The following is a 27,995-nucleotide window of genomic DNA, read 5'->3' on the forward strand; positions in this document are numbered from 1 at the left end:
CACGACAGCCACCGGGCGGCGGGGCTGGAGGATGGAGGGGCAGCGGGCGCTCACGGCCGCCCGGGCCGGGGACCTGGCCACCCTGAAGCAGCTGCTGGACGCGGGTGCCCTGGGCCCAGGCATCGTCGACTCCCTGGGGGCGGGCCTGGTGCACCACGCCACCCGGGCCGGCCACCTGGCCTGCGTCAAGTTCCTGGTGCGGCAGGCCCGGCTGCCCGGCAACCAGCGAGCCCACAACGGGGCCACCCCGGCGCACGACGCCGCTGCCACCGGCGGGCTGGCCGAGCTGTGCTGGCTGGTGCGAGACGGGGGCTGCGGGCTGCAGGTGAGTGGGGGCGGCGGGGGCGGCGGGGGCATGGGCCATATGGGGCCCTCACCGATGAGGGAGCGAGAGCTGTGAGCCGGGTAATCGGGGCCCCTCGGGCCCCTGGGGCGCCGCAGCCCTGGGCTCTGTTTTGGGGACGCGCTCTGCAAACCTCGCGGCACAGGCCGTGGTGTCTGTGCCCCGCGCCCGCCTCACCCCGAGCAGCACAAAGCCCGTGAAAGCCAAGGCCGCCCCCTAAGCCACCGCGTGTTCCTCTGTGCGTCACAGGCAGCCACGTGCCCTCCCGCACCCTCCCCCACATCGGGGCGTCTGGCCTTGCCCGGGGAGGGGGGCGTGCCAGTGTGCCCATCAGGCCGGATCCCCCGGGCCTGTCTCCCAGGGGGCCTAGAACGGGGTCCGCAGAGAACCAAATGGGCTGTGGGCACCTGCTCGTACGACCGGACGCCTTGGTGGGCGACAGCACGGCCCCTCGGGGGTGGCGGGGGGTGGAAGAAGGGCCTCCAGGGCCCAGTGACCACCTTGCCAGTGGCCTTTCTACCCTCCGAGAAGTCGCACCGGGTCCCAGACAGGGAGGACTCAGTGGTCACAGCTCGGTGTGCAGCTGGCCCCATCGCTCTCCTCACGGCCCGAGGGGCAGCCGGGGGGCGGGCAGGTAGGGGCGCAGCCGGGGTAGGAGGCAGAGGCCCCGCGGCGGGGCCCAGGGCCTGCCGTGCGCGTGGGGGGCCAGTGGGAGCCGAGCACAGGCGAGGGCCAGGCCTGCCGGGAGGGAGGGCCCCAGTGCAGCAGGATCGGGGCTCTGGACCCAGAAGACCTGGACTTGTGTCCCGCCGCCACTTCCCTCCCGCAGGCGCCTGGCTCCGCTGCAAGGGAAAGAGCAGAGCTGTGGGGGCGGGGGCGGGGGGAGTGGGGGGGCGGCTCCGGGGTGCAGGGGGTGGGGGGGCGGCCCACACAAGCTCACTGCCGCCTGCCCCCACAGGACCAAGACGACTCGGGCGTCTCCCCGCTGCACCTGGCCGCCCGCTTCGGGCACCCCCTGCTGGTGCAGTGGCTGCTTCGGGAGGGCCATGCGGCCGCCCTGGAGACGCTGGAGGGGGCCCTGCCGCTGCACCACGCGGCCGTCAGCGGGGACCTGACCTGCCTGAAGCTCCTGGCCGCTGCCCACGGCAGGTGAGGGGCCGCGGAGCCGCCTGTGTGCGTGGGAGCGCTGGGCGCGGGGTGGCGGGGCAGAGGGGGCGGGCTGGTGGCCTGCGAGGTGGGCCCTGCAGGGGGCTCGCCGCGGAGTGGGGGGGCCGGGGCGTGGGCCGGGGCGTGGGCTGAGGGCCGATGAGACCCAGCAGGGCGGGGGACACGCACACCAGGTGCCATCGTCTAGCTGCGCCCAGAGGCGACGACGAGGTCCGGGAAGCTCCCTGTGACTGGGCAGGACCCCAGTTCCCCTGGCTGGGAAGCTGGGCACCCCCAAGCGCCCTGAAAGGAGCAGAGGCCCCCATCAGGTCGCCCGGATTGTCCTGCCGCCTCGTGCCCTCCCTGCACTGTTGGGGGGCCCCGTGCCACTGCCCAGAGTGGGTGGAGGGGCTCACGGGGAGTGGCAGCGTCGGGATGGGCCCGGCTGGGCGGGGGCAGCCTCTCCTCCGGTCCTGAGCCCGCACAAAGGGTGCCAAGCGCACAGTGATGGGCCTTCTGGGGGGCCTGCCCGGGGCCAGGTGTGGGCCTAGTGTCCACCCCACGCCTGACCTGGCCTTTCCCCCGAGTCCCCTTTCCTCCAGCCGTGCCTGCCTCTTCTCCCCCTGGGAGCCTCTTGCCTGGCGGGAAGCCTGGCTCTCGGGCTGCCCCACACTTGCTGCCCGACAAGGCCAGTTCTGTCCCTGGTCCTCCCGTCCCCCTTGGTGAAAGGCCTGGCCCCAGATCCCCGGGGGCGCTACAGTTTTTACAGTAGTTTCTACCATTTAAACCCGGAGACTTCACATCAGAACGCCCCGTGTGCACGCGATGTGTCCTGCCCTAGTGCCCCCGGCCCTGCAGCACCTCAGAGGCAAAGCGGGTGGGCAAATCCCATGACCTCTGTCCATCCACGCCAGGGCCTGGAATGCAGATGCCCGGCCTGGGCACTCAGGGCTAGCGTCCCGCTCGCGGTGCCCCCGTATGCGGAGCAGGCCTGGGCTCTGGAGGCTCGATGACCCGCCTGCCGCAAGCCCCGCTGGGCTGTTCACCTCCTAGCAAGCCCCAGCTCCGTGAACTGCCGAAGGGCTTGATGAGCGTGTGCAGAGCTGGAATCCTGGGGGAAGTGCTGCTGGTGCCCTTGGGCAGTGCACACCCTGTACAACCCTACAGGCGACCAGCCAGCGGCCCCTCAGCCAGTGAGGGGGGCTGGGCACAAATAGGCCGGCCAAGTGCTCGGACTCCCCTCCCCTCGGCCTTTGGTTGGAGCAGCCCCCACCTCCTGCAATCCCCCACCGAACACGCCCTGAACCTCACCTTCCCTGACAGCGGCGTGAACCGGCAGACATGCAATGGGGCCTCCCCGCTCTACCTGGCCTGCCAGGAGGGACACCTGCATCTGGCCCAGTTCCTGGTGAAGGACTGCAGTGCCGACGTGCACCTGCGTGCCCTCGATGGTGTGAGCGTGCTGCACGCTGCCGCTGCCCGCGGCCACTACTCGCTCGTCGTCTGGCTGGTACGTGGGGGCGTCGGGGGGCAGGAGGCTCCAGGAAGGCTGGCAGCTGCTCCTTCCCCAGCCCCAGAGCTGCCTCTGAGCAAGCAGGGCCTGGCTGGGGTGGGGCTCTGCCTCTCTGGGCTCAGTCCCAGGGAACCTGGGGACCCACGGGGCCGTGGGGAGCGGGATGTGCCTGGCTGTCACTCTGAGCACCCGTGTGTGCCGGCCCAGCCTGGGGCTGCAGGTTTGACTGGCAGTGGCCCCGCAGCACAGCGAGGACGCGCAGCAGCACCCCTGGGGATCTGGGGAGCCCGTCCCCAGGACTCCCGCAGGGTTTCCTGGTGCTCGCTTGGAAGCCGCACGGGGCACCGGGCACCGGGCATCTGCTCCTGACCCTGACCTTTCGGCCACTCGCTCCTGCGGCGCTGCTCAGAGCCCCCGGCCAGTCCCCGCTCTCTTCCCTCCAGGACCCGTGAAAGGCTCCTTTGGGCCTCTTTCTGGAAGGAAGCCCCAAGACCAAGGACACAGGCTGGCCCAGGGTGGGGGGCGCCTCCCACTTCTGTGCCAGGCCCCTCCCTGCCATGTGCCCCGCCCAGGAGGCCCAGGAGCCGTCAGCGCCTCAGCCGGTGGTCCTCCCCCACGTCCCCCAGGTCACCTTCACCGACATTGGCCTGACAGCTCGGGATGACGAGGGGGCCACAGCCCTCCACTTCGCGGCTCGAGGCGGCCACACACCCATTCTCGACCGGCTCCTGCTGATGGGCGCACCGGTTGTGACGGACTCCTGGGGTGGGACCCCCCTGCACGATGCAGCAGAGAACGGGCACGTGGAGGTAAGATGGGCGAGGTGGGGGGCTGCGCAGGGGGGCCCCGGAGCCCCCGGAGCTGGCAGGCCTGAGGGCTCCCCATGCCCGGGCTTCCTGGGAAAACATCCAACCCGCTCAGCAGCCCTGCGGGAGAGCTGTCATGGGTCCCCCTCCGCAGATGGGCCAAGTGAGGGAACCAGACTGTCTGCCTGGGAGCCAAACCTGTGCCTGCCTGGTGCGCAGCCCTCCCCTGCACAGAGGCTCCGGCCTGCGTCGGAATAGCCCTGGGCCGCTGCGCTCTGCGGAGGGCCCGGGAGCAGGGCCAAGCGGGGGGCAGGCTAGCCCTTTCCCATCACCCAGGAGATGCGGGGACTCACGTGGCCCAGGCCCTTAGGAACCAGACTTGGCAGGGGTGACGTTTGAGTATGTGAGGTCCGACACTGAAGGGAGGTAGACACAGCCACCGGCCCCCGGCCCCCCGCACACTGACCTCACACAAAGGCAAGGCCAGGTGGAGAGCAGAGGGCAGGGCTTCTCGGCCTGCGCACCCACGGGGCACCGTCTCCCGCCTCCCCGGCGCCCGGGGCGCAGCCTGCTGCAGCCCTGAGCCACGTGCCAGGCAGGGCTCGTCACAGGGAAGGGTTTTACTGAGATGCCACTGAGTGGCCCTTGGGGTCCAACCCAGAGCATGCCCTGGTCCCGGAGGCCCAGCGTCAGGGGTCAAATAGGGTAAAGCGCAGGAGGAGAGTCCGGGAAGGTGCTCGCTCCTTTTGAAGAGGGCGAAGGAGACCCCATCGGGCTCAGGACAGCACTGATGAGAATGGTCCCTCTCGGGCTCTCCATCCTCCCCACCCTCCACCCCAGCCACCCTCCCTCTCTCCTCCTTCAGACACCACACAGCCCTGCAGGCTCGCTCCCCGCCCCCCCGGCTCCCCACTTCCCACCCCTACCTAGACAGGGAGGGGGGCAGCGGGCGGGAGGGCGGGGTGAGCCTCAGGCGGGCCGGGCCCATCCTCAGCAGGCCTGGTAGGAGAGGGTGAGTCTGCACACGCCCCTGCAGCCGCACAGCTGTTTGTCCCGCCACATTAGGACAGGGACCCCGAGTCCAGAGGGACCCGAGGAGCCCCAGCCCGGCCAGAGAGTGCGAGGTCTGCATGCCCCTCGGCCACCACTCCCTCTGCCGCTGTGTCATTTAAGAGCAAGCCAGAGATGTCAGCACTGTTTTATCTAGAAACACTTTAGCAGACATCTCCAAGAGATAAGGGCTCCTTTTGTTTGGTTTTGTTTTTTTATCACAGTTTGAGGCTGTTATCACACCTAAACACAGTCCATAGTGAGGTCCTGCTGTCATCTCAGGTCCAGCCGGCTGATTGTGTCCAGCATGTGCTTCCCTGATCGCACCGTAACCAGGGGGCTGAACAGGAGCCATACACTATTGATTTGTCTGTTGAGTCTGTTAATCCATCAACAGTTCCAGAAATATACTTCGTCCAGGAAACCTAGGATTATGCTTAATCTCCCCTGCAACTTTATTTTTTTTTAAGATTTTATTTATTTATTCATGAGAGACACAAAGAGAGAAGCAGAGACACAGGCAGAGGGAGAAGCAGGCTCCCTGTGGGGAGCCCAATGCAGGACTCGATCCCGGGACCCCGGGGTCACACCCTGGGCCAAAGGCAGGTGCTAAACCGCTGAGCCACCCAGGGATCCCGTCCTCCACAACTTTAAATTCTTGTTTTAGAATAGTTTAGGATGATTTTAGATTTGTGGAACCACTGAGACACTAGTACCAGGCAGAGTCCCCCTAGATCCGCATGCATTTCCCCCTATCATTAGCAACTTAATTACCATGGCATATTTGTCACGATTGATGAACCAAAACTGCTACTATATTTCTTCTTTTTTAAAAAAATTTATTTATTTATTCATGAGAGACACACAGAGAGAGGCAGAGACACAGGCAGAGGGAGAAGCAGGCTCCCTGCAGGACTCGATCCCAGGACCCCAGGGTCACGCCCTGAGCCAAAGGCAGATGCCCAACCACTGAGCCACCCAGGTGTCCCTGATACAGTATTTCTTTTTTTTTTTTTTTTTTTTTTTGTTAAAGATTTTATTTATTTATTCATGATAGTCACAGAGAGAGAGAGAGGCAGAGACACAGGCAGAGGGAGAAGCAGGCTCCAGGCACCGGGAGCCCGATGTGGGATTCGATCCCGGGTCTCCAGGATCGCGCCCTGGGCCAAAGGCAGGCGCCAAACCGCTGCGCCACCCAGGGATCCCCCCTGATACAGTATTTCTAACCAAAGTCCATACTTCATTCAGATTTCCTTTGTTTTTTAAATATTTATTATTTATTTTATGGGGGAAGGGGGCGTGTGCTCAAGAGTAAGCATGAACAGGGGAGGGGCAGAGAAGGAGGGACAAGCAGCCTCTCCACTGAGCATAGAGCCCAACTTGGGGCTCAATCTCATGACTCCCACACCAAGACCTGAGCCAAAATTGAGTTGGACGCTTAACTGACTTAGCCAGCCAGGCGCCCCCAGATTTCCTTAGTTTTTACCTAATATCATTTTTTTCTGCTCCAGAATTCCCTCCAGGATACCACACTACATCAAGTCCTCAGGTCTCCTTAGCCTCCTCGGCTGGGACAGAGTCCCCTCATGTTTAAGAATAAAAATTTGGAATAAAGAGCTTATGTCCTAGCAGCTTCCAAAGGGAGCAATGATTGTTTAGCATGTTTTTGTCTTATTATGTCACAGTCTTTATTCTTTGAATGGTGTGAATTATGCCAATTACTTTTTTAGTTGAGGTAAAAAATATGTAACATAAAATCTACCCTCCTGGGGCACCTGGGTGGCTCAGTCGGTGAAGCATCTGCCTTCAGCTCAGGTCATGATCCCGGGATGGAGTCCTGGATCAGGCCCCCCACTCAGCAGAGAGTCTGCTTCTTCCTCTGATCCTTCCCACTTTTGTGCGCTCTCTCTCTCTCTCTCTCTCTGTCTCTCAAAGAAATAAATAAAATCTTAGAAAACAAAACAAAAACCTTACCCTCCTAAGTGTACAGTGCAGTGATGCTAACTATGTGAACATTGTTGTCCAGCACAGCTCCTGGTTCTCATCTCTCAAAACCGAAACCTGGGCCCCATTAAACATCCCCCTGCTCACCCCTCCTCCAGCCCCTGGCGTCCACCTTTCTACTTTCTGACCCAATGAGTTTGGCAACTCTAGGAACAGCATATGAGTGGAATCAGACAGTTTTTATCCTTTTATCCTTATTTCACTCAGCACCACATCCTCAAGTTTCATCCGAGTTGTAGCAAGGCACAAGAATTCCTTCCTTTTTTTTAAGGCTGAATCATATTCCATTGTGTGGATGGACCTCATTGCCTCTATTCATTCATCCACCAGGGGACACTGGAGTTGCTTTTACCTCTTGGCTATTGCGAACAATGCTGCAACGAATATGGGTGTGCAAATATCTCCTCGAGACCTTTCTTTCTACTCTGATTACTTTTAAAAATGTTGAACCAACCTTGCATTCCTGGAGCAAACCCAACCTGATCATGAAATGTTACTTCTCTATTGCTGTATTTAGTTTGCTAACATTTTGTTTGAGATTTTAGATGCGGTGCATGATGCTAGTGCAGTGGTTCTTGAAGGTGTCTGGATGTGGGGAATCTCCAGGACAGGTTGAAAAGAACCCAACACCCAGGTTCCACTGGCCCAGAGATCCTGGTTTGATTGATCCTGGGTGGAGCCCCCAGGTATCAGGACTCTTTACTGCTCCCCAGGTGGTTGTGATGTACAACTTCAAGAAGTATCTGTGTGAATAGCATTAGCTGAGCTAATCTAGAAAGAATTCATAGAGATGATGGTTCTTACAGTGGTGATTTGAACATGGGAAGGAGTGGGGTTTCTGTTCAGAGAAAGAGGGCTAGACATGGTCAGAGTCTAGAGCAGAGCAGAGAGCAGGAGCTAGGGCTGGCAGTGAGGGGTCACTGGTGACAGCATGGAGCTCATTTTAATGCTGCATCAGGAGGCTGCTGTGAGATCTCCAGAGGAGGGCTGTTTGGAGGAGGGCATACTGGAGGAAGTTGCCGTAAGATGGAGTATGGTCTGGGGCTCTGAAGATGAAGTGGAAGAGGAAACGATGGGAGACAAGTGTAAATAAGGTTCTCTCAAGGTTCCGATAAGTGGTTTTAACTCACCAGTGGTTCTCTACCTAACTTAACGTTGCCGCTAATTCAAGAAGCGAACTTACCACTGAGTGTTGTAGGAGTTCCTAGAGGCATTTGGAGTATGACTGCCTTAGTTGACTTTCTGCTCCTATGACAGGGGCAGGTGAGTGCTGGTTTATTCATCAGAGCCTCTGATGTCTGTTCACTCCTCTCCATTCAGATACTCACCCATCCGACACAGTTATGGAGCACTTGCTCAGGACATGACCAAGGATTCAAGAACCACAAGAGTATATTTGGCTCTCAGGGCAGTACCCTGTGCAGTGGGTGTTGGAAATTTCAGGGCTGTTTTTTGGTTGTTACAGTAATTGAGGAGCACGTGTGGTGGAGGGGACACCAGGGAACCTGCTATTCCCCAGGCGGTCCTGCAAATGACAGAAGAGTCCCATGCCCCACACAACTTCCCAGTGGATCAGACATGCACGTAGGTGGAAAACCTGTTTATAATGACCCGAGCTTTGAACCCAACTCAAGCGTACATAATTATCTAATTTTTGGACCTAAATTTAATTATTATATACACACACCTTAATATTTTTCATAGTGTCATAGTGTCATAAGACTTTTCCAAGAATGGTCCTGCTGTATATGTTGAGGGAAGATAGTACTTTGTTTTTTATTTTCTTAAGGTTTTATTTATTTATTCATGAGAGACAGAGAGAGACACAGAGACACAGGCAGAGGGAGAAGCAGGCTTCATGCAGGAAGCCTGATGTGGGGCTCGATCCCAGGACCCCGGGGTCATGACCTGAGGCAAAGTCAATCACTCAACCACTAAGCCACCCAGGCATTTCAGATGGCATTTTGTTTTATTTAGCATTTTACCATGAACCATTACTCACTGTGTGGCAAAGTGGCAACACCAGTCTCCTGCATAACTCTCAGATCTGCAGCGATTCTACAGACAGTACACTAGAGGATGCTTTTTCAAAGTGCTTGTAACCATGATGCTCATTTAACTATAAAATGAGCCTGTGTCAAAGATTTTTATTTAACTCATTAAGAAGAAAGCAAGTAAGTCATATAACCAGGAGTAAACAAACAAACATTTCACAGGTAAGGAATAATGAAGTGAATTCACAAATAGATGCAAAACCAGTCAGTATTGACAGGGACACAGCTGACTGCACTCCACTGCACACATTTTGTGTTGAACCTTTCTCTGGACAAGAGTCATTTGTAATATGAACATTTTTGGGCAACTTGCAGAGTAGTTGGCTCTAAGGCAGTGAATGAAGGGGGAAATAACCAGAAGTCTCAGCAGGACACTGAGTAATCCGTTTTGTCCACTTGAGTGCCTTTCTCAATTTTTCATGATACAGACATCAGATTGTCTTTGGCGCAGCCATGCCCAAATACTCACATAGTAAAATGCATGCTTTTTAAATTATAAATTATTTCTTTTCTCCTTTATATTTGAGTATAATAGTAAGTATTTAAAAATTGCTTGGGCAGGAAAATTTCATTATCAATGGGGTTCGTGTTAGAATAGTGAATGGGCTGTCTGGAAATATTTCTAATAAAAAGAGGGCATTGGGACTGATGGCAGGGAGGACCCTGAGCCAACTTACCCTCCAGATGTCTTCCAGCTCTGCATTGTCCTGTGATGCTCCTCTGTCGAGGGTGCCAGTGAAGATCATAGGCTCGTAGAGCCATTGCTGTGAATCCAGGAGGCCCCACTTCCTAGCAGCATGACCTTGAGGAGGCTTCCTGTCCTTCTCCGTGCCTCGTTTCCTCTTGTGTAATGAAGGCACAGTAATAAACCTCACAGGGGGACATTGGGACTGAATGAGTGGTCCTTGTGTCACTCCAGAATGGTGCCTAGTGCAGTGAGGTGCATGGGAAGGGCTTGCTTCCCCATCTCTTGGACAAACCTTCTCCAGGGTGTGAGCGGGATGGTCTCCAGCAGCCCCCAGCTCTCCGTATGATGGGCTTGAGCTTTGCAAGGTACAGCGTAGAGACCAGTGGCAAGAAAGGGAGCAGGAAAGCTTGTGGGGTGGGGATGAGGCTGGAAAGGGGATGGGGTCACCATATTTAATGTGTTTTATTTCTGCAGTTAAAAAAAAAACCATTTGACATGGTTGTGTTCCATTCAGTCAAGAAATAAAGGCTTATTTAAACGTATCCACAAATTTACCACTTTGTCATCTTCATTCCTCCTGGCATCTCTGGCCTTCCATATGGAATCGCTTGCCCTCAGTCTGAAGCCAATGCCTCAGCTGTTTCCTCAGTGTGGGTGTGTTGCTGGCAAATTCTTTGTTTCCTTTTGTTTGCCTGGAAGCACCTTTATCTCATTATCAGTATTGAAGGATATTCTTGCTGGGTATAAAATTGCTCCTTGGAAATTTCCACTTCTTATCCTTTAGTGCTGGGAAAATGTCATTCATTCATCACCTTGTGGCTTCTACGAAGAGGTCAGCTGAGAGGGACCACTGTTTTGAAGATAATCATTCTTTCTCTTGTCATTTCTAAGGTTTTTCACTTTGGTTTTCTGCAATTTCACTATGGATATGACCTGAAGTGGATTGTTTTTTACTTCTCCCACAAGGGATTGCTTGAGCATCTTAAACTTGTGCTTTAGTGCTCCCATAAGTATTGCAAAATTCCCAGCCACTAGCCCTTCAGATGTGACTCCTGCACCCATTCTGTTTCTCCTCTCTTTCTGGGGTTACTATTATATGTATTTCAGACCATCCTGTGTCAACGGGTGTTTCTGCTTTTCTGCTTTTTATTTTTTTGGTCCATGCTGCACCTAGTTTGCTGCCTCTGACCCATTTTCTGTTCACTCATTCTACAGCTTCAGTTTTTAACTTGGTTGTTATTCATATGTTCCTGACCTACTAATAGTCATTTTTCAAATCTACCGTGTCACTTTTCAGAGTGTATAATTCCATGCCTAAATTTTCAAGCTTGTCTTTTATTGCCTTGAAAGCAGTAAGCACAGTTGTGTTCTATCTGTTAGTGCTTGGGTCTGTGGGTCTATTTCCTTGTGGGTTGGGTCTTCTGGTTCTTTTTCTGGTATCTTCTTTCTTTGTGCTCCTGGCTTCATCTGACTGTATGCTGGAACTTGTATTTGATAAACAACTTTTAGGAGTCATGTGAGGCCCTGGATGATATCTTAGTTGCTTCTGATTGTCAGGTACACATGGGAACTGTGAGAATGGGACCTTCTCAGTCCACATTCAGGGTCAAGGTTCCTTGGGCCCCTGAGTGAATGAAAGGAAGCAGAAGGCTGGATGGCTTCTGGTTTACCTTTACTCTGAGGGGAGAGCCCTCAGCCCCCCATGCTAGGTGATAAATCAGAGCCCACCTTTAGAGGACCCTGAGATTTTCTGGTCTCCCAGAAAAGGCCATGAGGCTGCCATGAGGCTGTCAAAAGAACCGCTGAGGATATAGCGATTTCTCCTGCGATGGCCTACTCTTAGGACAGAAACACTTCTGAGCGCTGGGTTTATCCCTCCAGATTTTCCATGTCTTCTGAGCTTGGCCTGGTCATTCCTCACTTCCTTGTTGCCTCTTTGATGCTTTAGGAAGGTGACTTTTACATTTAGTCCACTTTTTATGTTGTCCTTTTATGTTGTTGGACTTGTTTCCCGACTCCCTGGTGGGGTCCATCTGCCCACCCGTTTTGCTGCTGGCACAGCCACCTCACAGATTTGCAGACTTCAATCTCAGTCATCTGTAATCATCCACCCTCTGCTCACAAATCCAGCAGTAATCAGGCCATATAAACAGAAACCAGTTCTTTTTTTTTTTAAGATTTTATTTATTTATTCATAGAGACAGAGAGAGAGAGGCAGAGACACAGGCAGAGGGAGAAGCAGGCATCATACAGAGAGCCCGATGTGGGACTCGATCCAGGGTCTCCAGGATCATGCCCCGGGCTGCAGGCGGCACTAAACCGCTGCACTACCGGGGCTGCCCCAGAAACCAGTTCTGCGTTTAGAGCCCAAGGCATAAACTACTAAAGCAAGGTCAGGATCAGGCTGCCTAGCCAGGATGCTGGCCGTAACACCTACTTACCAGCTGGGCCTTGGGCAAGGTCCTTAGCTGTTGGTGGCCTCAGTTTCCCATCTGTGGGATGGTACAGCATGGTGCCTGCCCCCCATCACACCTGCTGGATGCCATGGGCATAGGCAGGTTGCACAATGGTCACAGGTGTGCCCCTCCCTGCAGTGCTGCCAGACGCTGGTCTCCCACCACGTGGACCCTTCCCTACGAGATGAAGATGGTTACACGGCGGCAGACCTAGCAGAGTACCATGGACACCAGGACTGTGCCCAGTTCCTGCGGGAGGTAGTCCAGCCGGTAAGCGTCATAGTCCCCACCCATCCCTGGAGGCTGGGGCAACGGGGCCACCTGCTTCCCTGACAGCCAGGTTATGGAGAAAGCTCACTGTGAACATCATGCTATTCTTAGGAAAGGGCTCTCAGGCCAGAACAGAGCCAGTGCCTCAAGTCAGCTGGCTGAGTGTGGGACCAGGCAATGGCAAGGGCTGTGACAAGGGTCATGACAGAGCCATGATGGGGCTGCAGCAGGAGCTGCGATGGGCCATGGCAGGAACCATGGCAGGGTCCATGACAGACCCTGGGCCAGGGCCATGACAGTGGCCAGGTTGTTCCGGGACTAGGGCTGGGCTTGTGGCTGGACCTTGGTGGGAGCGCCTGGTGGGGGACACTGTCAGATGGAAGCTAGGCCAGGGGTGGGAGCAGGGCCCTGAGTCTTCAGTGAGGTGACCCCAGTAAGGCAGGGCCAGCCCCCTAGCCATCCAGAAGGCAGCAGGTTCCAGTCTTGGTGCTCCCATCTTGGTGTGACCCTCATGGCACCACACCTCGCTAAGCCACTTCCCCATCCATAAGGACAAGGATCTCATCTGTCCTGCTGGCCCCACCCCCAGCACATGACAGGTCACCACAAGCATGTGTTTGATGATCAAATGGGTGTGTGAGCAAATGGATGAACACAGACAAGTGGGTGAGTGGACGGGCGTTCTTGTGGTTGAAGTAAGCAGTATGGTCTGCGTGGAGCCAGTCCCCCAAGACCCTCACACCTGTCCCTGTCCCCAATCTAGTCCTAGGGAGCTGCTATGACAAATTAGTCCCAACCTGCCACCCTTTTGGAAAGTGTCTCTGGGATCACATGGCCCCATTTCCAGGTGACAGCACTGAGGTCCACAGAGGAGACCCCTGCCCCTTGCCAGATCTCACTGGGGGGCTGCTGTGCCTCTTTTTCCCTCGAGAGCATCCAGGACCAACTGAGGCAGAGCTGCAGTCCTCCTTGGTCCTAGGCCCGTGGGACAGTTGTTACCCCGCTGCTGGCAAGGGCCTCTTGTCTGCATTACCCGAAACCCACATATTTTTGGCTCAGGTTTGCGGAGTTTGTGGGATTCGGCGGGTTCCCAGTGTAGTGGGCAGAGCGTCACGGGCCACAGGCTAGGAACGTCCCGGCCCCCCTGGGTCCCTCACAGCCCCTGTGTGGTCACGGGGCCCAACCTGGAAGCTGAGATCAGGAGGCGGGGTGGGCGCTGCTCTGCTGTGCAACCAGGCCTGGGCCTCCTGCCTCGGCCCTCACCCCTCCATCCCCAGGCCCCAGCACATCTGCTGGACGCCCCTGGCCACGTCGCTCAGCTTGGTTGGGGGGCTGGGTGCTGGGTGCTGTCCTGACAGCCCATCTCAGGCTGTCCTCGCTGTCTCCCCAGTATCACCATGGGATTGAGACAGCATTCTGTTCTCTCGGGATTCTCCAAACCTGTCTGGGCTGACCATGCGGCCCCCGCCCCAGCCTGCAGACCGGCAGTGCCCAGCCCGTCCACACACCCTGGGCTCTGGAGGCTTCCTGCTGCGTCTGCAGGGGGCTTGGGGAGCCTGTGTGGGACTCAGGGTTATGCCAGGCCCTCACCACTGGCTGGCACGCCACGCCGCCCACCCCGCCACCTGCCTCACAACGCAGGCTTGGCTCCACGGGAGGGCAGGGTGTCAGCTGTGGGTGCCCAGGCTGGGGAGGGGGGTGCCGGGCGCTTAATGCAATATTGATGGAAATGCAATATCCAGAGGTCGCCGTGCCGGCCTCTTCCCACGCTGCGCTCAGGGGAGGTGGTGAAAGCCACACACCGCAGCCCACACCCGTCCCCGGGGAGCGAGGCCGGACGTGGTGGTGAGACCTGTCCCGTGGGAGGTGCCCCGTCACAGATGGGGCTGCAGGACCTGCGTTCACCTGCTGTCCAGGGTAGGCCCTGCCCGCGGCTCAGGGAGGCCAGGCCCTGCCTCGACCGCCCCACCTTGGCCTTGGCCACGTCTTCCTGCTCCCTGGCCCTCGAGCACCCCTCTGCACAAGGAGGGGTTGGGCCTCTCTGACCTGGGTGGGCAGGGGCTAGTGGGGCAGGTGCCTGGCGGCTGGGCTCCTGGCCACAGGGCCGGGTTTCAGTAAGGTCCTGGCCAGGGGGTGGCGTTTGGGAACAGCCACCCTGGATGGCGAGCACGGCCCTCCAAACGGGGGGAGCCAAGCCCCCCAGCATCTCCCACAGCTTCCGGGCTGCCCTGCCTGCCCTGAGGCCTGTACGCACGCCCACCAGGGTGGGAGAGGCTCTTCTGGGCCGGGGAGTGCTGGCAGGTCCGGAGTGTCTCCGAGCCTCAGTTTCTCATCTGTGCAACAGGATTGAAGAGTCTTGTGGCAGGAGATGCTCATCAGGCACCCAGCGGGTGCTCATTCCCTCCCCTCGGTCCAGAAGGGCTCTGGGACCCTTTCATCTTAGCTGGGGAAGCGAGGCTCAGAGGGCAAGGGACTCCCCTGGGCAGCCTCCGCTCCAGAGGGGCGGGGCCCGGCTGCGGGGCCAGTAACCGAATCTCAGCCGTGGGGACCGGCGCCCGGCGCCCATCTGTGGGTCATGATTTTCTCAGCCCGGGTGGCGTTACAAGCCTGTAACCCGGCTCACCAAGCTGTCCTCGATGTATAATGCATGGCGGGCCCGGCGTTGCTCAAATCTCACCAAAAACACAGGGAAGGAGGCGGCGGGCCACGGGAAGGGCGCCAGCCGGGGCCCAGCTCACCACCCACCTCGGGGCAATTGCCCGATTTGGGGGCCAGCGCACGCCCAGCTGTCGGGACAGCGGTCAGAGCCCAACACCTGAGCTCCTTCAGCTCCTTGCAACGTGGCAAGGGTCAGGATGTGGGACACGGCAGACAGGGCCCGGTTAGGATCCCAGGTGAGCACCGCGCCAAGGAGCCCGTGAGGTCTGAGCCCCACCAGTGCCCGGCCCTGCCAGGGAGCCTCCATGATTTTCCTCTTCCTTACAGGTGGGGAAACTGAGGCCCAGGGGATGACTCCCCCGAGAGGGTGTGGAGCAGGAGAGTGGCCTGAGGTCACCCGGGCCGCAGGGGCGAGTCCATCCCCCTGGGCCCCAAACCAACTTCCTGCCTCTTGGGTCTCCCCCCGTCGGGTCCCAGCATCATGCGATTTGGGTCCAGGTGGCTGCCGCGCTCACGGGAGGTCCGTGTCACAGCTGAGGACCACTGAGCTGGGGCACCCGCGTCAGTTAGTGACCAGTGAGGGCCCTCGGGGTCCCTCCCTCCAGATGCAGCCCTGACGTACACATAAAGAGCAGCCGGGGCTTCGCATCCTTGGTAGGAGTTCGAGAACCCCCACCAGTGCCAGGGCCCCCCTGCCCCAGAGGCCCAGCCATCTGCCCCCCTCTACTGCTGATGCCCCTGGACCGAAGGAGCAGTGACTCGAGGGGCTCCCGGAGCAAGGACTGGGGTCTCAAGTAAGATTCTGATCCAGCAATACCACTTCCCAGCTTTGGGGTCTTGAAGAAGCCCTGCTGCCCTCTGGAGCCCTGGTCTCTCCGTCTGTGTCCCGGGGGCTACATCGCGGGGGATGCACCTCTGCTGGCCCCTCCCTCTCCCGGGACCCAGGGGTCTCAGGTCTCACCCACATCCCCAGAGGGTCTGCTCACCTGGCCCCTGCACTGTGGAGGGTTAAGGTGCCACGGTAAGGGATCCCGCACCCAGCCCCAAGCCCGCCGGGCCACCTGATACCCGGCCTTCAAATATTAATGCGACACCTCCCACTCCCAGCGGTGGCAGCTGGGACAAGCCCCGACAGCCCGGGTGGCTGCAGCCCTGCCTCTGTGGGTCCCCCCGGCCACGGAGCGCCGGGGCTCCTGGGCTCCCCACACGGACTCCAGGAAGGACTGGGCCGTGAGGTGCGTGGTGGCCAGGCCGATGGGGTGTCAGGCGGTGCTCCTGCCCAGGGGCCACAGTGGGCGGAGGGTCCCGGTTGGGAGACGAAGGGAGGGGCTGAGGCAGTGGGTGCGGGTCAGGGGTCCTCCTGAGGGCACCCCCGAGCTGGGGTGGCCACCTAAGCTCTGTCCTCCTTGCCGGGAGGTGGGACAGAACGAGGGACACTCAGAGAGGTCAAGGGGCTTGCCCCAGCAGGACGGGCCCTGCACGCCAAGGGCCAGGGCAGGAGCCCGCGGGCTTCTTGTTCAGAAACGATGGAGGGTTTCCGACGGACGCAGCGGAGCAGCACCCTGCGCTGCAGCACGGGCCCCAGGCTCCCGACGCGGGCAGGCCCACCGCCCTGGGCTCCGGGCTCCCGGCACCGGCACAGCCGTGGCCCTACGAGCCGGGGGTGCAGGCCGGGCAGCCACGTGTCGGAGGACATCGGAGTGACGGTGGCACGGCCAGGACCCCGCGAGTCCGGCCTCCGGGAGGCGGGTTGGCTGGATTTCAGCTTTCAGCTTTAAACCAAAAAGTGACGAGCCTGGCTGGGTGTTCGCCTGGAGAATCCCTGCTCCCTAAGGAGGGACAGGCTGCGGCGGGAGGGGGCACAGTCCCGCTGCTGACAACCCCCGCGGTGTCACGGCAGCCTGACCCGACGTCTTGCGAGGCTCTCGGAGCTGAGCTGGGGAGGACGCCCAGGTCAAGGGCTCCTTCTGGCTGCGACCAGTCGGTGCCCAGAGGCGGGGGGTGGGTGTGTGGCCAAAGTCAGGTCTATGCCTTGCCCCGACATGGGGTAGCACGAAGGGGTGAGTTTTGGGAGCCCCTGCGGTGCTGGGGGGTGATCTTGGTGATCTCTGTTTCCAAGTGGCCTTGGGGAGGGAGCGGCCTGGATGCTGAACGATGGTCCTGGGCGCAGCACCACCGCTCTGAGGTGTGGCCACAGCCACACGGCCCCTGCTTGGGGGTCCCTGCTTGGGGTTCCAGTGTCTCACCATGCTCCCCATGCCCGTCGGCCGGACCTCTGCTCTCCCGTCAGAGGGGGCCGTTCCAGGCGGTTGGTCTCAGCACAGAAGTCGGGGACAGTGAGGAAGGGGTGTGCACGTGCACGAGTGTATATTTGTGTGCGCGTGTATGGGTGTGTGCAGTGCACGCATGTGTGTTCCACACATGTGCACGTGTGTTGTGTGTGTATACGAGCATGTGTGCGTGTGCATGTGTGTGTGCACCCATGTCTCATAAGGCCAGAGAGAGGTGAGCACAAGCTGGACGCCCGGCCCTTACCCAGATCTGGAGCTGCCGGGTTAAGCTGCCTCCAGAGAAAGGCTGTGAGCGAGGCCTTTACACGGGGGTCACCTGGCCGTGGTGCTGGCAGCAGTGAGTGATGGATCGCACACTCAGGGGCTGTGTGAGGGCCCTGGTCACCGGCACGGAGGGGGTGCAGAGACACAGGCGGACAGAGGGAGGGTACCGTCCTCCCTCCTCACACTTACCCCTCTCCGAGCTCTGTTCCAAGATGCAGTCTCTGCCCCCACCCGGGAGACCGGCCAGGACTCGAGGCCCCCCACCACCTGCCAGTAATGCCGCTGCCCGAGGCCCACCTGGGCCCCCTGCTGACCGGCTCTGTCTGCCCCCAGGTGCGGCTCCTGATGACGCCGCCGCCGCCGCCCTTCCCCCCTCCTCCGCTGTCAGCCGCGAGGGACTCCCCAGAGGACGGAACAAGGGGCTCGGGGCTCCGGAGCCCCACCTGTGAGTACACATCTCCAGGGAAGACCGGCCTGGACCATGGGTGCCAGGAGTGGGCGCTGCCGGCCTCACGTCTGAGGTCCCTCCAGGGGGTGGGCCGGGGGAGCAGCTGACTCCAGGAGCCGGCCCGCAAGACAGGGCAGGGCCGGAGGCATCCTCCATCACGCAGCCCCAGATGCGCCCAGATTTCCTTCATTGCCTTGGTTCCTTCTTTAGAGTGAGGATCCACATTTTCCATGACGGACACTTGTAATTGCAATTAAATGGCCCCCTGCTCCGCCCTGCGGGGTCCCTCTGTGAGCCCTGAGCCCCCAGGGCCTGGCTGTCCTGCGGGGCGCTCATCCCCTCTCTGGGCTTGGGCTTGTCCAGAGGTAAATCTCAAAGGTCAGGTCCCTGGGGCCCCCAGCAGCTGGAGCACCCGTGGGCCAGCAGACGCAAGCAAGTCACTGGCTCTTAGGGAATCGGGACCATTTTTAGCAAAATGAAATGGAAAACCATGGGAAACATCAGCAGGCACCATATCCGGGAGGGTTAGAGCCTCTTCATGGCCTGGGGTGTGGTTATAGAGTCCCAGGGGGACTGTGTGTGTGTGACACGCAGGACGTGTTTCTCCACTGCGGTGTGGCCCCGCTGTGCATGTTGGCAGTTGGGGGAGGGGCAGGAAGAGGAGAGCTCTGATCTTTTGCCGATGGGGCTGCATTAGGTCCCTAGACCCCCAGACCCTAATCCTTCCCACCACCCTCCAGGGACAGGGTGCGGGGTGGGCTGGGGGGTAAATGCAGGCTCTCTAACTGGCCAGGCCCGGGGAGCTCCACAGGTGCCCAGGGACACCCAGCGATGAGTAAGTCTGCCCGGGGCCCCGGGCACTTTCTGGGGGACTGGCTGGGTCTTCGGCTCCAAGCCTAGGGGCCCTTCTGGAAGCCCAGTGCTGCCCCAGGTCCAGCGTTTTCTACCCCTGTCCCCTGCTTTCCTGGGGAAGCCCTGTGACTCGACTTCCCTCCCCTCAGCAGTAGTGACTCCCGGCCCCTGGCCTGGCCAGCCTGACCAGCCTCTTCCAAGGGAGCAGACGGTCCGAGCAGCATCCCCACGGGTCAGCACCAGCACCGTGGCCGTCCCCACGGTACGCCCCCACCTCCACATCCCTGTCTCCCCGCCTCCCCAGCCAACCCTCAAAGCCCCGCTGGCCTCCCGTCACAGAGTCCTGTGGGGTCCAGGTCAAGTCACCTCTGGGGCAGAGATGCAGATGTCAGGGGGGCGGGGGGCCTGGAGTCTACCCCCCTCGTCCCGAGGGGCTCCCACCCAGACCAGGATCCACTGGAGGAGGCCAGCACCCCTTTCTCCTTTTCTTTCTGGGCATGAGGCCATTATAAATCCAACCCATCATTTCCTTGAATGGGTCCCAGGAACTCTCAGTCCCTGAGATGTTCTGTGCAAGTCTGGGAAGTGCTGCAAAGTGCTGCCTCTCTTGGAGAGTTACAGTGCACACATTAAAGGCTCTGACAAGTCCTGCAGTTCAGAATTGGCCACGAGACTTTGTCTATGTAACTGTACCCCAAACGAGTTTGCCCGTCCACATGGCAACCTCCTCTCTCTCTGCCACGTACATAAGGGGAGGAATCTCTGGCTGCATCTCTGAGCCAGCGATCCCCCCACGCACATACCTGGATCCCACAGCCCACACGGGGAATCCTGGCCTTCAGAGGCAGACGCATACCAGGCTACGCCCTCCTCCCCGGGCCTTGCTCACCCCGTGTGCCCTCTGCACCGGCCGGGGGGGGGGGGGGTCCCCTGGGGGCTCTGAGTGACCAGCTCTAGTCTGCACAGGGCGAGGACATGGCGGCGGGGGACGCCCCAGACTGCCTGGCGGCGCTGCAGCTGCACAGGCTGCCCTCGGGCGACCTCGACGGGCTGGTGCCCACGCGGGACGAGCGCGGCAGGCCCATCCCCGAGTGGAAGCGGCAGGTGATGGTGCGGAAGTTGCAGGCGCGCCTGGGCGCAGACCCCGCCCCCCAGGCCCAGGTGGGGCCCGGTGGGGCCGGACGGGGCGGGAGAGGGGGCGGGGCGGGGGGAGGGAGAGGGGGCGGGGCCGGCGGGAGGGGATGGGGGCGGGGCCTGCGGCAGAAGGGCGGGGCGGGAGGGGCGGGGCGCGCGGGAGGGGGCGGGGCGAGGCCCTGGGTAGAGTGGCCTCGGGCAGGAGGCTTTGTCCGGGCAGGTAGACGCGGAAGGTGGGGAGACCCAGGCAGCCCACTGCGTGCCTCTCTGCAGCCCCAGCTCCCTCCTCTGGCGGACGGTGAAGCTGCACCCGATCAGGGAGCTGGGAGCCTCTTCACCTGCGCAGGTGTTACGGCCACGTGTCCTTTTGTCTAACGCTTTTCATCCCCTCTACCTTGGGCCAGGCCCTGTTCCTGACAGCGAAGGGGACCGGCCCTGCCCTCCCGGCCCGTATATTCCAGCAGGAGAGACAGGGTGATTGGGCAGCTGCACTGGTCCTTGGGGGCGGGGCGGGTGATTCCAGGAGTCATGGAGAGAAGCAGAGCCCCACAAAGAGGAGGGGGTGTTCCTTATGGGTGCTCAGGGGCAGCCTCTCTGGGGAGGTGACCTTGAGCAGAGGCTAGGAAGAAATGAGAGAGGACCCTGTGAGAACCTGGGGCAAGTGATTCCAATCAGAGAGAACAAGTGCAAAGGTCCTGAGGCCGCCAGAGGGAGGACCAGAGAAGGCTGGTGCCTCGGAGCAGAGTGAGCGGGGTACGATGGGCAGAGGTGAGGTCAGAGAGGGACCAGGAGGGTATTACAGGACTGCTTCCCATCAGGCCGCTGGGGAGCCTTTGGGAATCTGAACAGAGAAGCTGTGATTTGACTTGAGTGGTAGCAGGTCCCCCTATAGCTGTCGTGGGACCTAGAGGGTGGGATTCCGTCTGAATGATGTGTGTTCTACAACCCTTGGTCTAGAGCGGCCCTGTCCCACCACGCATGCCAGCCACCTGTGGCCATTTCAATTAATTAAAATGAAACAAAAGTCAGGCTCCCGCTCCTCAGTCGCATGAGCCACATTCCATTTCTGTAGCCGCAGGGGACTGATGGCTACGCGACATCTGTCAGCCCCGAGTGTTGGACAGTGCTGACCCGGCGAGAGGGAGTGGGGTCCCAGCCTTTGGATCCATGCAGCTCTGCCCAGGGCCCTGGGCCTGCTGGGCCACGGGATCAGAACATATCAGGGCAGAGCACTGCCCGGCACCAGGCCGACCCAGGCCTCCCTCAGGGGGCTCTGAGGTGTATCTGGGAGCTCTGAGCTCTAATCAGGGGGCTCTGAGGTGTATCTGGAGGCTCTGAGCTGTATCAGGGGGCTCTGAGCTGTATCAGGGGGCTCTGAGGTGTATTAGGGGGCCCTGATCTGTATTAGGGGGCTCTGAGCTGTATCAGGGGCTCTGAGGTGTATCTGGGGTCTCTGAGCTGTAATCAGGGGGCTTTGAGGTGTATCAGGTGGCTCTGAGCTGTAATCAGGGGGCTCTGAGGTGTACCAGGGGGCTCTGAGGTGTAATCAGGGGGCTCTGAGTTGTAATCAGGGGGCTCTGAGGTGTAATCAGGGGGCTCCGAGGTGTATTAAGGGACTCTGAGCTGTATCCGGGGGCTCTGAGCTGTATCTGGGGCTCTGAGCTGTATCTGGGGGCTCTGAGCTGTAATCAGGGGGCTCTGAGCTGTAATCAGGGGGCTCTGAGCTGTATCTGAGGCTCTGAGCTATAATCAGGGAGTCTAAGCTATATCAGGGATCTCTGAGCTGTATCAGGGGCTCTGAGCTGTAATCAGGGGGCTCTGAGCTGTATCTGGGGCTCTGAGCCGTATCAGGGGCTCTGAGCTGTAATCAGGGGATCTAAACTGTATCCGGGGGCTCTGAGCTGAATTAGGGGGTTCTGAGCTGTATCTGGGGGCTCTGAGCTGTAATCAGGGGGTCTAAGCTGTATCAGGGGGCTCTGAGGTGTATCCGGGGGCTCTGAGGTGTATCCGGGGGCTCTGAGCTGTATCCGAGGGCTCTGAGCTGTATCTGGGGGCTCTGAGCTGTATCAGGGGGCTCTGAGGTGTATCCGGGGGCTCTGAGCTGTATCCGGGGGCTCTGAGCTGTATCCGGGGGCTCTGAGCTGTAATTAGGGGGCTCCGAGCTGTAATCAGCCTGGCACAGAGCCCCCGCCCAGAGAAGCCCAGCTCAGGGATCCTCTGTGTCTGTCTGTCCCCCGGGCCATGACATGGAGGGCAGGGCTGGATCCTGGAGCCAGGGCAGCCACGAGGAGACCCCAGAGCAGAGTGGTAGAGGCTGCCCTCTTTGGGGGCTGCTCCCCAACCACAGAAGGCTCTGGAGCCTGGTGGGCGGGCCTGGGAGGGCTCTGAGGAGACAGATCCTTTGGACTGAACAGTGAGGACATGAGACTAGGGGGATGAGAGGACTGGGCCCCACAGGGCAAGTGGCTGCCCTGAGCCCCAGGCTCGGGACTGAGGCTGGCCAGTCTCCTCATTTATACTGTAAGTCCAGGCAAGGCCCAGCTGGTATTTGGGGGCTGGGCTGGGGTCCTCAGGAGCGCCTGCGGCCAGGCCACCCTCGGGGGCCCTCTCCCTGCGGCGATGCTATGTGGGCCCCAGCCCCTCTGACCTGACGTCTCTGTGCCCAGGGTGACAGCAGGAGCAGTGGGCCCCGCGGAGCAGGCGGCCTGGCGGTACTCGCAGACCCACCAGGCCATCCTGGGCCCCTTCGGGGAGCTGCTCACCGAGGACGACCTGGTGTACCTGGAGAAGCAGATCGCCGACCTCCAGCTGCGGCGCCGCTGCCAGGAGTATGAGAGCGAGCTGGGCCGGTTGGTGGCCGAGCTGCAGGCCCTGCTGCCCGCTCCCCTGGTCAGCATCACGGTCAACAGCCACTTCCTGCCCCGGGGGCCGGGACCAGAGGGTGAGGAGGCCCCCGCCCCGGTGCCCGAGCCCAGGGGCCCCCCGGGGGCCTCGGAGGCCCAGCCCGGCGAGCAGCCCCTGCCCTTCTGGTGCGGCCACATCGCCCGGCTGGTGCGCAGCATGTCTCTGCTGCTGAAGGGCATGAACGGGCTGCTGCAGAGCGAGGAGAAGCCGGCGGGCCGGGTCCCCCAGGAGGCGCGCACGGAGGCCCCCGCCAGCGCCCCCCGGAGCGCAGCACAGCGCGAGATCCAGGAGTGCGGGGTGTCCGTGCGGACACTGCGCGGCCACTTCGAGGCGGCTCCCGGCCCGCCCTGCACCCCAAACCCAGGCCCCTGTGAGGCAGGAACCCCGCCTGGCCAGTGCCCGAGAGGCTGCTGGCCCTCAGCCCCGGCCCCCAGCGGCAGCGGCGGCCCAACGGGAGCGGCACCCGGGCCGGGCGACGCCGAGGAGGCCAGCGACTCGGGCATCAGCTGCGAGGAGGCCCCGTCCGAGGCGGGGGCCGTGCCCAGCCCCGACCTGGCCAACCTGCGCAAGGAGCGCATCGTCATGCTCTTCCTCAGCCACTGGAAGAAGTCGGCCTACACGCCGGCCCTCAGGACGGCGGCCTGCAGGACCCTGGACGCCCGCCGGGCCAGGCCGCAGGCGCAGGAGGCGGCCGGGGGCCCCGGGGGCCCCTCCCCGCCGCCCGGCGAGGGCCCCCGGCTCGGCCACCTGTGGCAGCAGCGGAGCATCATCGCGCACCTGCTGGGCAACTGGAAGGCCATCATGGCCCACGTGCCGGCCCGGCAGCTGCGGCGGCTGAGCCGGCGGCCCCGCGGGCCCCTGTCGCCCGAGCAGTTCCTGCCGCACGTGGACGGGGCGCCCGTGCCCTACGGCAGCCTCACGCTGGACCTCTTCATGCTCGGCTACTTCCAGCTCCTGGAGTGCGACCTGCCGGCCGAGGAGCGCAAGATGCGCCACCTGCTCTGCTTCGAGGTCTTCGAGCACCTGGGCGCCCACGGCTGGGAGTCCGTGCGAGCCTTCCACAAGGCCGTGACCGACGAGGTGGCCGCCGGCCGCCGCGCCTGGACCGACGGCTTCGAAGACATCAAAGCCCGCTTCTTTGGCTCCAGCCGCGGTCCCGCCTGGGACCCCGAGCCCGGCCGCAAGTCGGGCCTGACGCCCCTGGGGCCCCTGCCTCCCGCCGCCGCCAGCGGCAGCCCCGAGCCCCCCGCGCAGAGGCCGGGGTCCGGCGGCCAGAGGCGCAGCTTCAACAGCGAGGACATCTGCGGCTACATCGACCGGAGCTTCGCCTTCTGGAAGGAGAAGGAAGCCGAGATGTTCAGCTTTGGAGAGTGAGACAGCCGGGCGGCTGCCTCGGGGAAGGCGACGGGGTGGTTTGGGTTTTCTCTGCTCTTTTCCCCTCTGTCACCCACCTGGTGGCCAGGTGAGCCCAGTGTGCTAACGCCCGCCTCCGGCTCCGCCCCGATGGGCCCCTCTGCCACTGGGCGACTGGGAGTCAGAGTCCTCATGGAGAACCCAGGAGGCCCCGCCCACCCCCCAGGGGGCCCTGGAGTTAGAGGACCCGCCTCCCAGCCCCGGGGCCCCGCCTTGTCCTCGGCACCGGGGTGCTAGCCCGCTTCCTGGGGGCCTCCCTCCAGCGCCCGGGCTCCTGCTCTCCCACCCCGCGGTTCCTCCAGCGCTGGTGCCCCCCGCCCACAACCAGAGCCTGCGTCTGCCTCCCCCACCCCCGTGACCTTGGGCCACGTCCCTTCACCTCCCCAGGCCTCTGTCCCCGTCTGTCCCCATCTGTGACGTGGGAGAGCTGGCGGTTGGCGAGATCGAGATTCGATGGGCAGCGGCCTTCCTGCCAGGCCCTCCCAGTCTCTGGGCCTGCAGCGAGGCCCACACTGGGGCACCTGCAGTCAGTGCAGCCACTTGCTGTCACCTGCTGTCAGCTCTGCTGCTGCGCCCTGCTCCCACTCCAGAGCATCTGGCCCTGAAAGGAAGGCTCCGTGCGGGCCTCCTGTCCTGTACCCCAGGGCCCACCTGCAGGCTCAGGGGACGGGGCGTAGGAGCTCTCCCCAGAGAGGCAGGGGCCGAAGGGGAGAAACATAGATGAGCTGTGCAGTGGCCCCGTCAGGCGGGGTATGGGGAGGAGCTTCCAGCATCTTCCCCCGGGAACCCCTCGCCACAGCCGTGGTCCCTTGGGACAGGGGTGCCCTGCAGTGCCCTCCCTGCCCACAGCAGAGCTTGGAGGGTGGCACGCAACTTGTCAGATGGAGCACAGAGCCCTCCCAGCCAGATGCGAAGGTGGGGCTGTGGGGTCGGGGCTGCCCGGGCCGGGAAGGGAGGCGGCTCAGGCCGGGCGCTGTGCCCTCCGTAGGGCGGTTGGCTACTCAAGACCCCTGGTCCCAGCCAGACTTCACGATCGTGCTTGCTGGGTGTGGTGGGTGCCCGGTCCCCAGTCCTGGCCACGTCCTTGGCCTCGCAGAGCCGCCACATCCTCATCTGCGGAAGGGGTGTAGCACTGCCCTACCCCCTCCCAGGGCCACAGACCGGGTGTGTGAGGCCCCCCGGGAGGGGCTCCGACCCGAGAGGGAGCAGGTTCTAACAAGCGGGGTGCCACCTCCAGGCTCTTGGACCCCAAATGTGACTGACGGAGCCAGATGAGAGCCGGGCTGCCCAACACTGTCACTGCCTGGACCCAGCCGGTGTCACAAGGTGCCAGACACCCCGAGGTCTCCTTCGTTCCTCGTGTGCCACCTGCAGGACCATGTTGTTCCCAGGGCCTGGCAACAGGGGGGCCGGGGGGGGGGCAGCGGACTCAGGTCAGAGGTGGTGCGGGCCCAGGGTGCTCAGGAGAGCCCGGCATGGGGCCAGTGCAGCTGACTTGGGGTGTCCCTGCCCACTCCCTGTGGCCTTGGCCACATCTCTCCAGGGCCTGGGGGCCTGGATCTCCCAGCGGCGGGGTGAGAGCAAGGCCAGCAGGGGCCGCCCCCCACCATCCTGGGTCCCAGGGAGACCTGGGGTCAGGGTGTGCTGCCAGGAGAGGGGTGAGGTGTTGGCTCAGACCCAGATATGAGGCTTGGGAGGGGGGAGAGGGCGCCTCTGCTGGGCACCCCGGGGTGACTCCCCAGGTGCCCCTCTGCAGACTCTGCTTCCCAGGGGTCTTACAAAAACATGGTGTCTGGGCAGCAGCCCCAGGAATTCCGAGTCCCTCAGCCGGGGCCTCTGTCCCCATCTGGGTGGGGGTGCTGGGAAAGCTGGGGTGTTTCTCTAAGACGTTCCAGGTCCTGGCAACCCCCAGCCCACTAGCAGCTCACCTGTGGGCAGCAGGTGTTCCTGCAGGAAGGAGTCAGAGGCTGACCCCAGCAAGGCCACACTCTCAGCTCCGGGGCCTGTTTGGTGCCTGCAGGCCTGTCGTCCCATTGGCACAAGCCCCACAGCCCATTCAGAGGCGCCCAGAGCCGCAGACTTCGGTGAGGGGACTGGGCACGGGGAGGTGAACTTGTTCACGGGGCAAACGCAGGAGCCTCCCCCAGCAAGCTGGCAAAGCACCGGGGAGGGACCACGTCTCTGTCCCTGGCCCGTACATGTGTGCGGGACACATGCAGACAAAACGAAAGGGGTATCAAAGGTGCTGAAGGAACGTCACCGTTTTCCTCATGACTCAAATAAACGTGGCTAAGGACGCGGCTCTTCGATTCCCACTGCACAGGTCGAGTGCAGACTCAGTCTCTTCCTCCTCCTTTTTTAAATGACTCCGAAGTTCACTTGCAAGGAACAGTGAACAAAGACAGCGTCCGAGGCCCCAGGGCCCCCGTCCTGAGAGCACACCTGTGTGCACCTCCCGCCCCATACGGCGGCGTTTGACAGAAGTAGGCAATGAAGACTCCCATCCTCCTTGCTCGCTAACCGCTGGGGAAAGCCCAGGGCCGAGCCGGGAGTGGCCCCGCGAGGGAGGCCCGTGCGGGGAGGAAGTGAGCCTCCCGCCCCAGTCCAGCCTTCGGATGACGACTGCTCCCGCCGACCCCGTGGCGCCCACTAAGGACAGATCCCGAGGCAGAACCACCTGCGAAAGTGCTCCCAGAGTCAGGAAACTGCCCGAGATCACAAGTGTTTGTTGTTTGAAGACGCTAGACTTGGGGCTCACTCGTTACGCAGCGACAGATAACTAATACAGCACACGGGAAGCTTGAAGTAGAAGAGCCACGGAGAGGCATTTCAGGAAGGGAGACGTCAGAATTGTAGAGCAGAAGCCCAGCAAGCACGGTGGTTCCGACCCCCAAAATACGTGTTGCTCCGACCGACACACCAGAACCCAGAAAGCTGAGATGCTTCACACAGAAACCACTGCCCTCAGAGAGGTGCCACCGCGAATCCGTGGTGGAAAGAAGGAATTTCAGTAACATTCCCGATAGTGCTGGCAAACTATTTGGCAGGGGGTTGGGTATATGACCTCATGGCAGCCCCTGCCCAAAATAAGTCCCGGATGGAATAAGAGATATTGTAAGCAGACGACGACGAGGGGGTGGGCAGGTCAGGTGCGCTGGACGGCCTCCCAGCCCGACGGTGCCAGGACGGGTGCAGGGGACCGTGTTCCATCCTGCCGGGGGAGCTACCCCCGTCCTCCTGTGCTAGGCCACCCTGTGGTAGGTGCATCGAGCTGTAAGGACGAGCGCACACTTGGACTTGGTGACTTCACCCTCTGAATCTGTGCCGGGGAAAGAATCACAGAGGCGGCCCCAGATTATTTATCATAGTCCCAAATGACACAACCCGAATGTCCATTAATAGAAGTGACGGGATGTCCCTTCGAATTCTTAAGGTGTGGTACATCCCCAGTATGATGAAATTTAAGATCGTATTCTCAACGACCGGTCGCGTCAGAAACGCTGGAGATGTACCATAGAACCATAAAATAAGACGCGCCCGCACACCCGCAGCCGCCCTCGCGTGGACACGGGTGAGACTGTTAACGGTGATTATCTTTCCCTGGTCGAAGTGTTCGGCTTCATCTTTTCCTGTGTTTTCCAAACGCTCCACAGTGAACATGTTATTTTTATCATCATAAAAAGAAACAAACAGCGTATTTT

At 60.9% G+C, this 27,995-nt stretch overlaps 1 protein-coding gene across 2 annotated transcripts; it reads left to right on the forward strand.

Annotated features, from left to right (window-relative positions):
• The first annotated feature begins 31 nt into the window (after positions 1–31).
• ESPNL (espin like) lies at positions 32–27,991 on the forward strand. Of its 2 annotated transcripts, none has more exons than XM_049101040.1 (9): positions 32–325; positions 1,302–1,492; positions 2,813–2,999; positions 3,629–3,811; positions 12,199–12,330; positions 17,877–17,988; positions 18,993–19,105; positions 19,810–20,014; positions 22,655–27,991. In XM_049101040.1, the coding sequence occupies exons 1-9, from the start codon at positions 32–34 to the stop codon at positions 24,253–24,255; spliced, it is 3,018 nt and encodes a 1,005-aa protein (XP_048956997.1). In that variant the 3' UTR covers positions 24,256–27,991. The 2 variants fall into 2 exon arrangements, with proteins under 2 accessions (XP_048956997.1, XP_048956998.1); XM_049101041.1 differs by having other exon boundaries at positions 18,996–19,105.
• The last annotated feature ends 4 nt before the right edge of the window (positions 27,992–27,995 follow it).

The sequence above is a fragment of the Canis lupus genome, chromosome 25, assembly GCF_003254725.2.
Source record: "Canis lupus dingo isolate Sandy chromosome 25, ASM325472v2, whole genome shotgun sequence".
NCBI classification, from domain to species: domain Eukaryota; kingdom Metazoa; phylum Chordata; class Mammalia; order Carnivora; family Canidae; genus Canis; species Canis lupus.